We start from the raw sequence: 17,545 nt of genomic DNA, 5'->3' as shown, positions 1-17,545 counted from the left end.
AATATATTTAAATGTATTACATATTTAAACAACTGCTTTTATTGCATTTTTTTAATGTAAAATTCAAACAATTTAACTTAGAGCGAATTGATAACTTTGCGGCTACGCATTTGTTCGATCCATTTCTCCAATTGTTGTTCTGGCGTTTGTTGCGCGGGTAGATAGTAATTCTTTGGTGGCTCACCTTCCTCTAGTCTTACGAAATAATGACAGTGCTTGTATTCAACCATGCCCTGACGTCCGCGTGCATGACGACGCATACCGCGAAAAACACGTCCTTTACCCACAAAAGATTCAGCTGTTAAATGTACAATTATTAGTTTAACAGCACACATTTTTAAATATACAATTTGCAGCACTTACCAACCCATAAATTACTTTTATATTCCACATTATGCTGCTTACAAGCCATTTCTTGTGCCTCCAATATCACCTCTTTGACATGTGTGGCGCCTTTTTTCAACACGAAACTCAATTGCTTCACAGCCTCATCCACGGACATGCCACGCACAAATGAAGCTATATACCACATCTTGTCGGGACTATATTTAATGTTGGTGCGCATATGGCAGACATACTAAATTATAAATGGTTATATCACTGTTAGTTGTAATGTTATGATTAATGTCCTTTGTATAAATTACCGCTTTTCTGGGTTCCTCATCTGGTTTTTGTGGTGGATGCACTGTTTTATTGTATTCCAACCATTTACGTGGTCCATGATTCGCCTTATTCCATTTGGAGCTTAGAGCATCTGATGTATGTAAATTGTGGCTGGCCGGCAAAAGAAGTTTACATGACTGCTGTAACAGACTTCTTTGTGTAATGTTGAGGCGTGCAAACTGTTTAACTAATGACGTCATTATTTCGTTTCACTTATTTATCAATAATATATTAAATGTTTATTTTCATTCAGTAATAATAAGAATGGATAGCACATAACCCAAAAGAAATGTTACAGAGCTGCTGCTTTTCAATTGACAGCTGTTAACAGCTGAGCTAAACGGGTAGTGTTGTAATTGGACGTCAGCAGCACAGGGTGTGCTATATAAATGAAATAATAATTTTTGAGCCAAATTATTGCTCCCTAAGGTATTCTAGTTTTGTTAGTTTTCTTATTGAATCAAATAAGTTGAATGAAAGGAGATGTGTGTTTTTGTTGTTAGAAATTACTGCTTAGACACTGTAATTGTTTGAGCAGCAATTAGCCACCCCTTTCACCCCTTCATTCACACTGTGTAATTGCTTTATCGCGTGTGGCACACTGGGCATTGTATTTTTGGAAATGTTTACATTCTCCAGCCTACATTACAAATACAACAATGTTGACATGTCAAATCTGGCGAATAAGGGTGAAAGTGAAATTCATAGTGACATAACAGCAGAATATCCTAAAAGCAACGCTGCATCCGCGTATTGTGTAAGACTGAAGCGGAAAGTGCGATTAGTTGCAGGAAAAAAATCGAATTCGAAACAATAAAGTACATTTAATGAAGCAGGAAGCGTTGTGAAAATCGAAAAATTAAACAATTTCGTGAGCTCAAGTGCAGCAAGCAAAAGTTAAATCTTAGTACATCTTTCAACATATGTGTGAGTGTGTGTGAGCATTTCTGCCAAACCACCAACCACCCACCACCTACGCATACAGTTGTAGCAGGCACAAACGACAGGCTGACTTTGGCGAACGTGCTTGCGTAAAAATCGATATTTATTGAATTTATTTACGTAAATTATAAATAAAATGCAAAACATGTGGAAAGTACAGCATAAAGTGAAATTTTAGCATAAAGCTAATTTAGAGCAACTTTAAGCGAGCGAACAACAAGAAAGCTTTACTTTCTATTTACTCCCGTATATTTACCACGGAGCGCAGTTGTGTGCAGTCTTCATTGTTATCTACTCTACTCAAAGCTATAGCTGTGTGATTTACTTTTCGGAAGCGTTTCGAGTTATTCTCATTGCAATGGCGGATGCTGTGCGCGCTAATGTGGATCCGGCAAAGGACATGCCGCAGTCAAGTTTTAGCTCAGACGTTGCTGGCGATAGCAGTGGCGCAATCTTGCGTAACACAAAGCAAGTGACAGCTTCACCGCTGGCTCAGCAGGCGAACGAACAACTTCAGTGTGAGCAATTGGTAAGCGTGGCATATGAGAAGCTATGTATGTACAGTAGTAGTAGTAGTAGTAGATTTGTGTATTTATATATTGTGTGGGAAGTAGTTCGGCTATTTTTAGTTGTAAGGCAAATGCGTTATTTAGATTTTTATATATTTTTTTTGCTATCTTACATTAAATTAATTTTTAAATAAATTTTTCACAAGCTGTTACAAATAAAAGTTTAATTTACACAATTTTTCATTAAAACAAGTTATAAACTGAAGTAGCCATATTTTCATGTACGACATCGAAGCTAAGCAGCCCTTCATTGTCAGTGTTCGAATCAAATATTTTATTTTTGACGGGATATTACACAGAAAACCGAATAAAATTATATTTTAAATGGTTTCGCTTCAATATTTAACATTTTAAGCCAGTAAGCGTCATTTACAGCTTAATTTTTTCCTTAGTTTGAGGCTAATAAAATAATTGCATCAAATAAGATAACTAGGTTAGGGTGGAATATGAGTAAAAATAAATAGTTATATCCTTAGATAGCATTTCTGTTTTTTTTTTCATTAAATTGTAGCAAAAACAAAAAAAAAAATATTCCAAGAGCAAATAAATATGCTTATAAGCATGTGTGCTAATGATAGTCCTTAACTTTAATGCCAAATCCACTCAATTCTGTGTCCGCAATTATTTTAAGTAATTTTTCATGATAACTATGGACACAACCTACTTGCTAATCGTCTTTTGCTATTCTTCGTTCAAACGCTAGCTAATTTCACCATCCTTCTATCTTTGTGTCACGCAATATTTGCGCTACAAATTGTTGTCCTTTTAGTTTTATAACGCACAAAACTATCGCTCAATAGAAAGCATTTCGTGCCGAAGCTAAAAGTCATCGAGACACTTAACTATTATTAGTTCAACAACAATCTGTCATTCAAGAAAATGCGTTTCTTAGAAAAATTAAAGTTTGTGTGTGTGAATGTGTGCTTACTAGGGTTAGTAGTCACATTTTAGAAACTGGAAAATTTAAATTTAGAAATTGTTCATTAACTTTTTTTTCAAATAATTTGTGCTTTCAATTAGCTTAAATTGTACTTAATAGTGCTTTACATGAGCTTTTGAGGCAAATTTTTACTTTTTAAGGATAATTTATAGTCTTAAAATCAATATAAATGTACATATTTTATTTCATATTACTTTTACTTAAATAGCATTATGCCATAAAATAAAAAAATAATTTTTAAAATTTTTTTCCAGCAAAAAAAAATCATAATAAACATATTATTATATATAAAATTAATTTTGTAAAAAGAAATCGCAGAAAAGATATATTTTTGAAAGGAGGTAGATTAAATTTTACCCTCTCAGTTTATTAATACATTTGAACTTCCATAACACGAACTTCTATAACTCGCAATTCTCCATAACTCGAATTCTTGAATTGCCAATAGAAGTGAAATTCCATACAAATTACCTTCCGTAACTCGGTAGTCTCTCTAACTCGAAGATTTTGTGGATTATGGTGATTCAAGTTAGGGAAGTTCTACTGTACTTTATTAAAAAAAAAATATTTTTTTATTAAAATCCGTTATTTTATGACGTTAAACGTTAAAATTAAAAACAAAAAAAAAACATTTTTTTATTTTCAAAATTAAAAAAAAAATTGTTAACCTCATAACAATACAGGTTACCCGCGTAATCTAATATTAACGCAAATTCTTAGCATGCTCGCGCTTTAAACCAAACACAAATTGTAAAAAACATTATATACTCAACCGCCTGCTCACAATTGGCACAAATACCATTAAACACATACAAATGCATGGAGTTGAATCCCTTTGGTTAGACACATGCGAACGCTGTCACGTTTTTATTATCAGCGCGCTGATGAGTTGTCATGAGATGCTTTTAAGTAATTTATTACCGACTATTGATTTTTATGTGCCTTTTTCAATTTTTATTTTTGTACCTTTGCGTGTTTGCCATGCTTGCGCTTTACGACACACTACAGCCTGTGCAAAGTGCGGGCGACCATGGCGTATGAGTGACATTAGGAATAGCACACAGACACATTTATCATTCGCCATTTAACAATGAGCGCTCTGCCATTAAACATTTTCACTTTTTGCCTTTCTTTTTTCCTACGCTTCCTGCCGCCACTTGCAGTATTGCGCAACAAGCGCCAATTTAACAACAACAACATCGACAACAACAGCCGGCGGTGCTGCTAATGGCGACTCAGCCGCGGTAACGACAACAACAGTCACAGATATGTCTTCGCTGTCAACGACGCCGCCGTCAGCAGCGCTACCATTAGCCGTACACTATTTGGCTAGCTTCCATCAGATTTGTGTGGTGACTGCACTGCTTCCATTGGTGACGCTGTTCACCTGCTTTGTCACCGCGTACGTCTTCCAATATGATGATGTGCACGAAACGCATTGCCGTGTAAGTATTTATTGCTCACTTATCGTCCACTTATTGAGTCAGCTAATTACTTTTCAATTCTCTCTCTCACTCTCTCTTTCTCTCGTTTGGCATGTCGCAGGTCTACAACATTGTACCATCGATAAGTGCCATTACCGGTGTCAGTCCACAACGCTACTTTTGGCGCCTGAGTATTGCCTTACACATTGGACCGCGTCTGCCCATCGCCTTTGTGTATAAGAATTTTTATCGCAGCATGTTGGCCAATTTGCAGCAACGTCGACCGCATTTGGTGCCGAAGGCCGATCTGATGATAACCTTAATACTAGTTTTGAATCTCATCGAAATTTCATCGTTGGGCGGTGTCACCTACATTTCGAATAGGGAGAATTATCGTAAGTGACCTTTTTCTTTGGTGTTTTACTATTGAGAGGATTTAAGCATTATTTTTTATTTCTTTAACGGACCTTGAGGTGAACTACAGATTGGTCGAGTTCGGAGAGTTCAGAATATTATCTTATATTGTATAAAATCCACTCCCGACAGGTCAGGGAAGTATCACTTCCCCGCAATTCGTTTTTCGTACTTTCTGTCTCTCATCCCCTATCGACGGGTTTAAGAAGGATTTTCGAGTTTATTTCTACCAGAAGAAAATTTTCAGAGAATCCAGTTTATTTTGGGAATAAAGATCAGGACCCATTAAAAGCGCTACCTTATACCGTAATTTTGGATATCTGTAAATCTGTTAGATGATCTCTGATCGGCCGGTTTCTGAACTCATACAAATTAAGATTTCGGTATTTCGGGAAAAGCGGCAGTGGAACTTATTATAGGTTAGATATGGATCCGAATCTACTCCAGTTATGGACGGTAACTCATTGGTCACTAAGTCAATGTATTAAGGTTAGGTTTTAGACGGATTTCCTCGACAGAGATCCGCGATATCATATTTCTGTAGATAGATCTGGTGCGATTACAAAAACTCCTACCCTCAACGAAGTAAACTGAGTCAAGAACAAACTTGATTCTCGATTCCATAGTTCTGAGCATCTTTTCTCTAAGACTGATTCGAAGTCAGGAACTCGTTCTTAAGGCACGGTGCTCTGGTTTGGGTTTGATTAGTATATTTCAAAAACGACGACGTGAAGACATATGTATATTTATTATTTTCTTCCAGCACGAGGTTTTCTTTGGTCTTCAAACTAATCTGACCTTATAATATAACTTTGTATATTAGACCCTTCAGAAAACTTTTTAATATTTTTTTCATCTCTGATTTTCCTAAACCTGTTATAAAACTCTCCCTCTTTGCTCAAATCCTCAGCGATTCACGAGAAAATCTTCATTACATTTATGGTTTGCTCACTCTGCTACATGTTGGCCACCATCAAGCTGCACGGCATGCTCTTTGAGGATGAGAGCAAACTCTTGCCCATACAACGTGAGTCCATCAAATGGAAGAAAATACTTTTCATCACCTCCATTGTGAGCACCGTCGGCTTGTTGGTATTCTTCGCCAAGCATCGTTTCTACTGTCATGATTTGGGTGAGTAAACAGCACAACTCACTTTGAAGTAATAATAAATTAAATTTTAACTTTAATGAAAATACTTTCCGTTGTCCGCACAGCCTTCAGTTGGTTCGCCTTCTTCGAGTATGTGATCGCCATTGCGAATATGCTATTCCATTTCACCATCATTTGGGACTTTCCATCGCAATTTATGCTCATCGTGCAGGGACCGAAGGAGAAAATCGAAGCGCTCTTCAAGCGTTCGAGCGCGATCAAGTCCGATTAAATGCAATGCGTTGGACTCACTGATGTAAAAGCAAACAAACTCACACACGCTCGCACTCGTTGTGACTTCAATAGTGAGCGTTAACGGCGTGGTAACTGGTAGTTTGTTGTTGCGTATAAATCAATTTTAATTTGATTTAATTGTGAATTGTGAACGGCACATGAGAAACCTCGAAGCGCGCTTCCATTGTCAACTCATACGCATATATATATTTAATTAATTTAATTTTCATTGAATTTCGAAAATTACTCATAAACACACATACAAACATACACAGAGTGAAGGTAAAAGTCTCCTAATAGCAGTTTGCGTAAAGCCATAGTTAAATCCATTTTAAAACATAAAAATATATACATACATACATACATATATATAAATTGAATTAAAAAATATTTATAAACAATTTTATTTAGTTTTTTAAAGAATAAGTTTTAAAGCAATAATTTTAGCTTTCTGTTAAATACATGTGTATCCGTAGTCTTACACTAGTTTTGTGCGAATTTTTAAGCCAAAGCAACGACACGAGTTTTAAATGCACCTACATAACTTACATATGTAGTTAAATTACTCAGATTTGACTCAATATACCATTATCATTATTATGTTTATTATGTACATAGTTATGTACATGAAATTTAAGACAAAAAACCAAAAACAGTAATCTCAAATAATGCACAGAGTTTAAAATTTTGCAACTTCTTTCAGTGAAAATGGAAGTTATATAACAAAAATTTAGCATTAATTTTATGCAAACAATGACAAATCAAGCGCTGTACAAGGCTTACATTAGTTTTATTTTAGACTCGTATTAAGACTTTCGAATGCTTACGTACACTAATAAAGTTAAATTTAGTCAAAAAAAGTTCACTTACAAAATATATAAATAAATTCATAAACATTCATTCAAATATTGTTTCATTATTAAACCATATACTTTAAACGCAGGTAAAATTCATCACACTTCTCTTTATTTTATACTGTTTAGTATAAATATTTCCAAAACATTTTACATATTATATTTAGAGCTTTCATAATATGATTTTAAATTCATTTAACATTTTTGAAAAATTATAACCTAACTTTTACAAAAAAAAATAAATAATTGTTTGGTTTGTTCCAGGGCTGGAGCTATCCATATATTCGTATGTCCAAAATTTCATAATTATCCTTATTGAAAGTTTCTAGATATTTCCTAGTTCAACAAATAGTTCAATCAAGCTTATAAAAAATTATATAAGCATTGTAAAAGCTTCGTGAAAGTTCATTACTCCGAAAGCTGAAGACCTCTATCAGATATTCATTCTTAAAAAAGGTTCTCTCAAAATTTGAAAACTAGTTTTTTACATTTATATCTTCGGATATTGGAATATTCGGCTTATACAGATTGTTTAAGCTCTTTATTAAAACCACAGCTCTTGATCGGACATCTTCTTCACATATATGGTCTACTTTCTTAAGTTAAAATGTTCATAAAACAAATTTCCCATTCTCTTTTTATCTTTTGTATTCTCATAATTGTAGTCTAAATCTAAAACTTTTGCCCTTTGCTGTCCCTCGCGATGACAATCTTTTAGAAAATCTGAATATTAAATTTGAGAAATTTTATCAGCGTTTAGTCGCCTTCGACAGTTTCTAGCTAGTAAAAAACTTAGTTCAATAAAGTGTTAAATATATTCAAGAAATTATAATATAATGTATAAAAGCTTTGGTGAAAGCTTCGTGAAAGCTTTTTAGCTCTATGAACTCTAGAATGATAATTAAGTTTTTGTCAAAGATTTTAACTTAATTAAATTGTCAGAGATTACTATGTAGTGAGAGCAAGATCTTGTAATAATTTCAGCAAAAGCTATTTAAATAAATCTTAAGTAACTAATCATTAATAAAGCATAATAATGAAGATTCATTCCCATAAATGTCTCTGAAATTTTGTTCGAAAGAAATCAAATATGTTTGCTTTGATTTTTCATAGATCTATAAGTTCCTTAAAAATGACTAATTTTGTTTTTATTTAAGTTGGAATAGCTAAACCTTGAGCTATGCTGGATCGAACAAAAACTGGTATAAATGCAATACTCCTCAAATTATACCACTAGAATGTATTAACTACACAAGTAAGGCGAAATCATTCCTTTCTTTAAAAATATACAATTCTATAATAGATATTTTTGGTTTTCATTTGATAATCTTTATGCAGGATCTCCAAATTTCCAAAGATCTCGAAAACTGTCGAAACGTTCGTTTTAAATTTTATGCCAGAATAACTGTATACTTTCCTGGCAGATATGTAAGTTTTAGAATGGCATATATTTTGAGGGATTTACCTCTTACTTTTTTTTTGAAAGAGACTGAGTTTCGATTGATTTTTTTTAATTAAATAAATAGACGCCTTAAATACAAATAGGGGAAAATTTTATCAAAATAGATTTATCTTACAAAACTTTTCACAGAACAATACTTTTATCTTCAATAACCATTTTAACTATTTAACATTTTTTAAAAAGGATATTAAGATAATTTTTTGATTTTCTAAGCTTTAGTTAAAACAAATAAATTTTCACAGATTTTTCTCTATCATGTATTTTTTTTCTACATATATGTATTTTATATATAATATAACAATTTCTTCATATTTTCAAACAGTTAAATACAGTTTTCAAAACAAACTTAAAAAAATCTACACTTCACCTACATACCTAACATACTCATATGTATATATGTATTTGAATTTATACACTACTTCCCTGAGGAATATATATTCAACAATTCGAAAATATTTGCATATTTACCACTAGGAAAACTACTCTTGCTAAACTACTCGAAATTTTTTTATACAATTTTCTTAGCTAAAATAATGCAACTCTTTGCCATGAACACAGACTAAATTCTACGTTTTTGATAAACTATTAATAATTTTGCAGTACAACTCTCTAGCAACTCACAAATACAAACTCAATATACGGTTAAGACAGTTACAATTGCAATATTCAAATAGTTCTAGTGAAAGTAATATTATTTTAATAAAATATATTTTATTCGAAATTAACAAACAAAAATAGTGATAATACATAACAACAGTAATTAATGCAAAAAATATTTTAAATAATATTATTATAATGTTTATAATAATAAATAACTTAATAATAGATATTTCAAAAACTATAACCCACACGACAAATTAAAAAAAATAACAATTTTGCTCTAAAACACAATTTTTTTTGAAAGTCAAAAATTTTAATACAAAAAAATTCAAATAAACCACATATCGTACAAGGTTTGTAAACGAAAATATTGTATAATAGAAAATAGGTTTTAGAGAACTGTAGCTAAGAAATAACACAATAAATTATAAAAACAACATAACCGAAATTATAGATATATTGTAGAGTTTTTGAAAATGTTTGGCGAGGTTTTAATGTTATTTTTTTTTCAAAAATAATATTTTCTAAATATATTTTCCTTCTTGGCTATTTATTATTATTACTTAAAATAATAATTAATTATTTAAAGAATGTTTAATCGAACAAGCAACTGGTATAAATACAATAGACTTGAGATTATAGCAATTTAATGAGATCTCTTCATTGAACGCAACTGTTGTTGCTTTCGCATGTAATTTTTTAAGTAAAGCGCAAACATAGCGAATAGAGTGTAGCGAGTAAATAGTAAAATGTCGAATCGAAGATGCATGATATTTGCTGTTGAAAAGGCTTTAAGTTCTCTACTTTTTAACTCCTGGTTGTTAAGGCAGTAGTCTGCTTTAGAAGCCGAAAAAAGGCGTTTTTTTAGCAATTTTTTTGAAAGGGAAAGAAATGATTGCGGTGAGACGATAGTGTACTATATTTAAGGCTTAAAAAAAAATATTTATTATTAAAAAATAGTGAAATTTTTTCAAAGTTGTAATTATTTTTCTGGAGCGCCTGGAGTCTGCACTTGTAAATCGGTGCCGGTGATGGAGTTCGTGCGATGCATCTGAAACAGTCGAACCAAATTTTTTTTTAAATTTTTATAAGTTTGTTTTCCTTATGAACTAACAAAATACCGAAGAAGTTATAAAATTCCAAATTTTTTCGAATGTTTTTAAGAAAAAAAATTGACTTTAAGTTGCAAAACAAGTAGTTTAAATAATACTTTTGTCTAACTTGTTTAGTTCAAATAGAAGATAATTTAATACTGAAGCTATATCACTTTGGTTTTTTTTCGATCGGACATATATTCTTTTCGCCATCGCCGGCACCGTTTTCTAACACTTGTGAAAATGAAAACTCGAGAAAAAGCGCTTTAAAGGTTTGCCTGAGCATTCGCACCTGCTCGACGCTCGGCCACTAAAACTGCTCTAGCTTCGAAAATATGTCGAATTGGCCTCTGGAATTTTAAAAACACATTCTTGGATAGTTTTGGAAGAGTTTTAAAACAAAACAAAAATCGATTTTTTGAAGCCTGTAAAGCAGACTACTGCCTTAAGAAGTGTGTAGACGACATCAATTTTGTCTGTATTTTTTTTTTTTGGTCTCGAAATAATATAGTCAAATGACTATTGAGTAATTATAATTTCATTCCATTGATTTGCTTATCAATAGACTGAGCTGGATTGGAGTTGAATTCGTGAATATATTAATAAATAAACTCTAATAAAATACATTGAATAGAAGTTAAGTACAATAATTCTATAACCTTCTAAATAATTCAATTCATTTATAACAATTTTAAAAATATCTCAAAAAACTCAAAGACACAGCAATTAATGAAAGGAAAAAAATAAATTTATAAATTCAATAATAAATATGGACTCTTGAGTTCCGGTGGAGTTTCGTGGGCGCTGAAAATTAGCACTAGAAATTTATACTCTATTATACAATCAGAATATTTAGAAAATAGGGAAATCATAAACTTTTTTGCGTAGAACGGCGTATACTATATTAAGCGGTCGGAAGATGTTTTAGAAATTATATAAAGTCCAAAATGGGCATGGAAACATAAACGAAAAATCAGCAAAAAGTTATTAAGGAATATACATACATATATATAAAAAGTAATTCCAAGTAGTTAAGCGCATTATTGATTAAAATAAAAATAAAAAATATTAAAAATAAAACAAAATAAATACATTTTGCAGTAGACTCAATTAAATTATTTCAATTAAGTAAGGCAAAGTAGTAAATAAATATAAAATACACCGTTATGAAATATTGACACAAACGCAAACGAAAATAAAACGAAAAAAAAATTGCACGCAAAATAGTTTTGAGTTATGAGAAGGTTTTGAAAATTATTATAAAAATTTCAAAAGAAATATTTTCTGAAAATCTGAAATCATAATTTTGTAAAAACTGTGCACCTAATAAATAGCATATTCAAGTTATGCATAATCGCAGTGAATATATTTATACGAAAAAAATAAAAAACTAAAAACGTTGTTAAAAGAGAATGTTTTCTCCCCTAACCCCTAAAAAATATAATCAATGCAATTTATTTCCATTCAATTCAATAAAATATTATTATACAATAAATAAATGAAATTTACGATATAATTGAGTTGTTTATTTCTTTTAGCTGTAATAAGTCCTAAAGATCATACATCGAGAGCGCAAAGAGGTTTCTCTCTTTTCACTCACTGGATCAGCAAGAAACAAGGAAAAGTTTTAACGAAGTACGGGTATTTGACGAATACTTGATCGACAGAATCTTTAATAGACTATCCTTCAACACAGCAGTAAATTGAGAGAGAGAGAGAAAGAGAGAGAGAAAGATAGAGAGTAATCATAATCGTAATTTATGTGTTATAGAGCTGGGAAGTCGGTAAGAACCCATTGAAAATTTTAAGGATAGACGAATTTGTGCAAGAATGTGAAAGGCGGCCAGACCGTTCTGTATTTGGTAATAACTTTGACAACCTGCTAAGCCGGGAACAAGTGAAATTTATGCGGAGGTAATCTAAAACTCGACTGCTACTATGGACTAAGTAGGCAATTAAAAAGTAAAGTCCTCTCTCGACGAACAAAAACCAAACTCTACAAGTCTCTCATCATTCCAGTCCTACTTTATGGTGCAGAAGCGTGGACGATGTCAACATCCGATGAGACGGCACTAGGAGTTTTCGAGAGAAAGATTTTGCGGAAGATTTATGGTCCCTTAAACATTGGCAACGGCGAATACCGCAGACGATGGAACGATGAGCTGTATGTGTTATTCGACGACATAGACATAGTCTAGCGACTACGCTGGCTAGGTCATGTTGTTCGAATGGATGAAAGTGCTCCAGCTCTGAAAGTATTCGATGCAGTACCCGCTGGTGGAAGCCGAGGAAGAGAGAGATCTCCACTCTGATGGAAGGACCAGGTGGAGAGGGACCTGGCTTCGCTTGATATAACCAATTGGCGCCAAACTGCCAGAAGGAGGGATACGTGGGGCGCTGTTTTGGGCTCGGCTATAACCGCGTAAGCGGTGTCTACGCCAGTCAAGAAGAAGAAGAAGAATAAACTCGAATCTAGAATAAAATACCACAGATGTGACATATGCTGAACGTCTCTAAATAAGTTTGACTAAAAATAGCTGGGCTAAAAACAGCTTAGGGGTTTTGATTACTGGTTTAGTAATTGAAACAAGATGAGATAGGCGTGGATTAGGTACCATATATAATGGTTAATAACACAGCCACACAAAACAAATTTTTGTTATGACCGGGGGTCTTACTATTTTGCTTTTTTGAAAAAATTCATCGGAATCGCTTCAAACTCGTTACTCTGGGGTTTTCGTGATCGCTGATTACGAATTTGACGAATTTATTATCACAGTTCCTTATCATCCTTAGACTTGGGCAATCCCGATATGTTAAAACAATACTAGAGAGAACCGAATTGACAACTATAATTCCTTGGTATACATCTCAATTTGGTTTCATCTAAGACCAAGTGGAAGAAGAACAGACTACACTTACGTTAGTCTCAGAAAATTTTGACCCTCGCCTCTCAAAAGTGAATCTACCAGCACAACGTTGTGAACTTGGATAAAATCACATACACTTATGTATTATATATAGAACAAAGAGGAGGAAGAGTAAAAAGAGAACCCAATTCCTGGTATCCGTCATGCTCTAGATATATAACAATAATATTGGAACAGCAGCTTGTATTATATACTCATCGAATTCACAATGCCTCCTCTTAGTCACATTAATGTATATTTTCTATATGTAAGAATATATGTATGTATGCCTTGAGCAAGTGCGCACCAACACACAATCTGTCTACACTCATGTCAACTCTGCAGAATGCTGCTGATAAGTCAGCATTGTTTTTGTTTTGTTTCTTTACTGTTGCTCTTTCTTCACTTGCGATCTTGGCTTCCAATTAAATTATTCGAATCATCTGTGGAACTCCAGCGATCCGTTTGCATCATCTGTTTTGTATGTATGTATGTTTTGATATTTTTCCTAATCATGACTGGTACAATCGAACGCAGACACACACACATACTCATATACAAACATATTGGATCTCTTCCAACGCGTCGTTCGAGATCCATTGATGCTGCCGCGTTTGTTACGGCAATGACTGTTATGTTCGCGTCTACATGGTTTGCGATAACTTTGTTGCCGCGCCGAAAAGCCGACAATGACACATCGTATATGTGTGTGTGCTTGTGTGTTGTTGTCCCCGCGCTTCTGTTGACCTCTGTTAAGTGAGGTTCTTCACTGTCTTTTTGCTTTTATTTGCGTAATCTGCAAACTTTTTTTTGGATTTCGCAAATAGCTCCCCTTCTTGGTTTCTGTGCTGAAATTCTCTGAATTTCGAAATTCCGCTACTCTCTTCCATGCTCCAAGTACAAGCTGGTTTGTGGCTGTAGTATTTGTAAATTGAAGGGATCTCAAACTGGGATTGCGATCGGATTGCATTGTTTTTGTCTGTTTTTTTGGAATTGTGCGCATTTCGGCTTGAGAAGGAAGCCCTCAAGCGAATACAAGGAAATATCTTAAATACTTTAGTTAAGATTGTGTTTTGAGTGTAGATAGACGCGTATATAAAACTAGTTATATATTTGTATGCGGTGAGGATTTTATATATTAGGGTAACCCCTTTTCCTACATATGTGTTCTATAGACACTTGCTTGAATACTATAGATTATAATCGTGAAAGCAGGGAGTCTACTAAGTTTTAGTCAGACGTCCCTGTGGGGAGTTGTTATCAAAACTCGAGTTCGAACTATCTATGAAAGGACTTTGTAATTCACAAATGCTGGTTTTAAGTCAGGAAATTTTCTCGAGACAGATCTCTTCTCTAAAAAAAAAATATTTTGAACCCAAACACAACAGATGATCAAAAGTCTCAATTCGACACCAAAATATGGTATTTATATACGATCCAATAGATGCTTATACTTCATATTCCTCGATCGAGGGGTTCAAAATTCGCCTGGAATAGTCAGAACTCAGTGGTATTAAAGATTATACAGGCTTCTAATCTAATAACTTTAATAAACTTCCGACAAAGACTCTTAAAAAACAAATATAGCTAAGGAAAGAGATTCTAACCTCACTTTTATGGTCTTGTCATTATGAACTGCATCCCATGTAGGATCCAAAGATGAAAATATATTTGGTAAACATTATTTAAAAATTTTGTGAAGCTTCCTTAGTAAAAATTGGTAGAATTTTAGGAAAATGTAGGTCTCGGTATTATTGGACGAATAATATCGTATGCATAAGTTCTCTATTTCTCATCGATATTTACATACCAAAGGAAGACTTCACAACCCTGAGTTCACCTCTACAGAAAATACTTTTCTTGAAATTACTGGCTGAGGGCCGAAAACCCATTTCCTTACAACAATGATCGCGCCCACCAAACTCCAAACTGAGCAGAAAGTAATAAATATTCTCACAGGGTTATTATGAATGAGTATTTAAAAAAGAAACGCATGTACTTACATTTATCCACATTTAAGTATGTGTGGCTGCCCTTTGCCCTTCAGAAAATTCGCACGATCGCCAATATGTTAGTTAGTGTCTGTGCCTTGTTCGAGATTTTGCCCATTTCAGTTGGGGGCCATGCGTGACTGTGCCATGCCACTTCAAATCCCGCATGCATTTCGAGTTGGAAACAATTGCTTTTACGAGTATGGGATACAGACGTACATTCGTAGATGCGGGCACTACTTATGCGTCAAGCTAGCGGCCCCTCGTAGTGCCAATTCGACTGCGTTGCGCTTTATTTCGCTGTGCTGCTTGACGATTTCAATAAGACTAGTTTTTGTGGCGTTTTGCACTATTCTGTAGAACAACAAAAACACTGAGGAAAAGTAAATAAGAAGTTAATGGAGAAAAAAAGAAAGAAGAAGCGACTGCACCACTTTTTGTTCGAGCGTCCAACTGGTTTGCCTTTTAGTATACCCTGCACGTTCTGTTCGCCTTCAGCGAGTGCTGAGTGTCGCTGTCGATGCGCCGCACTGCATGTGTTGAGGCAACCATTGCTGGCGACAACAGCAAGGCAAACGCACAGACCGCACCGCTCCACACCACACCGCTCCTCAAAGCACCGATGGTACAGCAATTCCATTCATTGGCCAAGACGACGTTCAATGCCTTCACTAGACCAACGCGCGAACTCACACACTTAACCGCTTATCGCCAGTAGACTGCGGCGGACTCCGCTTCGATTGTTGAATTGCATGCAACACTGTTGCCACTGCCATTGCGTTTGCGACTGCAACATGTCGTGTTTCTTGCCGCTTGCATGCGGTTGCTGCAGCAGCGCCACATCGCTGGGATTCCTTTGTGCCATTCCACAGATGCCACAACAGCCAAGCAGCTAACAAGCTCGCAAGTAAGCGAAATTTTTTCAGCGCGCACTTTGCTGCAAAGCGGCAAGAAGGAACGGAGAACTGGCAACCAACTCTTACTCGCGCTGTGTGTGTGTGAGTGTTGTGCCGCATTTGTGCACGACAACGTGAAATACCAAACGGTGAATGCAGCAGCGATATGAGCGCTTGCTTGTTGTTCGCCTGTATCCGGGAAGCAGAGGCAGCGGCGCGTATCTGAGAAATTCTTTGCCGCGCACGAAAAGCCGTCTGTGTCTTGCATGCAGACAGCGGTGAGTGTGTGAGCCAAGAACAAGAATGTCGTAGATAAAAACAAAAGCCAAATGACTGGCGGAGCAATAAAACAAATGGCAAATGCAAAAACAACAAACTGAACGCAGCCGAAATACAATAACAAGAAAAGCAATTAAAGTTACGCTGATAGGTGGAGTTTGTGGGCAGTGGCAGTTAGCGCGTAGCGTATAAGTGGGTATCAGCAGTGTTGCCAATGAGTTGATTTTTGAACCCTAAATGTATCAGAAAAATCTCCAAATTTTTATATTTTTTTAAGAATAATTTTTTTTTTTTGTATTGGAAGGCTTCATAAGAACCGATACATAACTTTTCATGGTCATAGAAAAATGCTTATAAAGAGGAATATAAAATAAATTAAGATTTCACAATGTCATCTGGAGATACCTTTTTTTAATATACTATGGATCAGTGAGATAAATACGAATTAATAACAAGTAAGGAAGGGCTAAGTTCGGGTGTAACCGAACATTTTATACTCTCGCAATTTATTGATGTAATTTTATAAAGACAACACAATTCGACCCATATATTCGGCATAAAGTTCAATAGAATAACGAAAATCATCATAAATAGTATATGGGGACTGAGGTAATTCCTAAACCGATTTCACTCGTTTTCACCACCAAGATACAACGTATCGAAGACTATACGCTCACTTAATTTAATATTACTTATAATTAGGTATATGGGATCTGGGGGAAGTTATGACCCAATTTTTACCATTTCAGGTACAGAGAGAAACTGTTATAAGAAAAAATTCAGAGGGAATGAATTACATTAAAATATCTGAGGGATTTACCTATATTTTCGGTGAAAAATTAACCTTAGGCACTGAGTTCTTCATGTTTGATATCAGGGGCCTTGAAAAGTCATGATTCGATTTTGACAATTTTTCCACAAGTGATGTCACAGCTCAAATACAGTATTTGTGTAAAGTTTTATTCCGCTAGCTTCATTGGTTCCTTATGAATACGTTATAAAGTGAACGAATCAGATGGAATTCAAAATTGGGTTATATGGGAAGTAGACGTAGTTGTGAACCGATTTCGCCCATATTCCACCCGTGTCATCAGGGTGTCAAGAAAGTGTTATGTACCGAATTT

At 34.4% G+C, this 17,545-nt stretch overlaps 2 protein-coding genes across 2 annotated transcripts; one reads left to right on the top strand and one right to left on the bottom strand.

Annotated features, from left to right (window-relative positions):
* Nucleotides 1-12: 12 nt before the first annotated feature.
* On the bottom strand, nt 13-985 carry LOC105209975 (39S ribosomal protein L22, mitochondrial). Its single transcript, XM_011180679.3, has 3 exons — nt 645-985; nt 364-577; nt 13-298 (listed from the first exon to the last, which is right to left on the bottom strand). Exons 1-3 carry the CDS (start codon nt 861-863, stop codon nt 78-80), a joined length of 654 nt encoding a protein of 217 aa, XP_011178981.2. The 5' UTR covers nt 864-985; the 3' UTR covers nt 13-77.
* Nucleotides 986-1,237: 252 nt separating this feature from the next.
* LOC105209974 (post-GPI attachment to proteins factor 2-like) lies at nt 1,238-9,668 on the top strand. Its single transcript, XM_011180678.3, has 5 exons — nt 1,238-2,134; nt 4,278-4,559; nt 4,660-4,933; nt 5,863-6,084; nt 6,168-9,668. The coding sequence occupies exons 1-5, from the start codon at nt 1,964-1,966 to the stop codon at nt 6,332-6,334; spliced, it is 1,116 nt and encodes a 371-aa protein (XP_011178980.2). The 5' UTR covers nt 1,238-1,963; the 3' UTR covers nt 6,335-9,668.
* Nucleotides 9,669-17,545: the final 7,877 nt, after the last annotated feature.

This window comes from Zeugodacus cucurbitae, chromosome 5, assembly GCF_028554725.1.
Source record: "Zeugodacus cucurbitae isolate PBARC_wt_2022May chromosome 5, idZeuCucr1.2, whole genome shotgun sequence".
Taxonomy (NCBI): domain Eukaryota; kingdom Metazoa; phylum Arthropoda; class Insecta; order Diptera; family Tephritidae; genus Zeugodacus; species Zeugodacus cucurbitae.
Note: the sequence above shows the minus strand (reverse complement) of the source record. Positions and strands in the feature narration are given on the sequence as shown.

Bases quoted from the DNA above. Each gene is read 5' to 3' on its own strand.
- LOC105209974 (XM_011180678.3), top strand. From the start codon at position 1,964: ATGGCGGATGCTGTGCGCGCTAATGTGGATCCGGCAAAGGACATGCCG. The intron at 4,560-4,659 runs GTAAGTATTTAT...GGCATGTCGCAG, and splicing joins TGCACGAAACGCATTGCCGT to GTCTACAACATTGTACCATC. The intron at 6,085-6,167 runs GTGAGTAAACAG...TTGTCCGCACAG, and splicing joins TTTCTACTGTCATGATTTGG to CCTTCAGTTGGTTCGCCTTC.
- LOC105209975 (XM_011180679.3), bottom strand. From the start codon at position 863: ATGACGTCATTAGTTAAACAGTTTGCACGCCTCAACATTACACAAAGA. The intron at 578-644 runs GTAATTTATACA...TTTATAATTTAG, and splicing joins ATGAGGAACCCAGAAAAGCG to TATGTCTGCCATATGCGCAC. The intron at 299-363 runs GTAAGTGCTGCA...TACATTTAACAG, and splicing joins TAAAAGTAATTTATGGGTTG to CTGAATCTTTTGTGGGTAAA.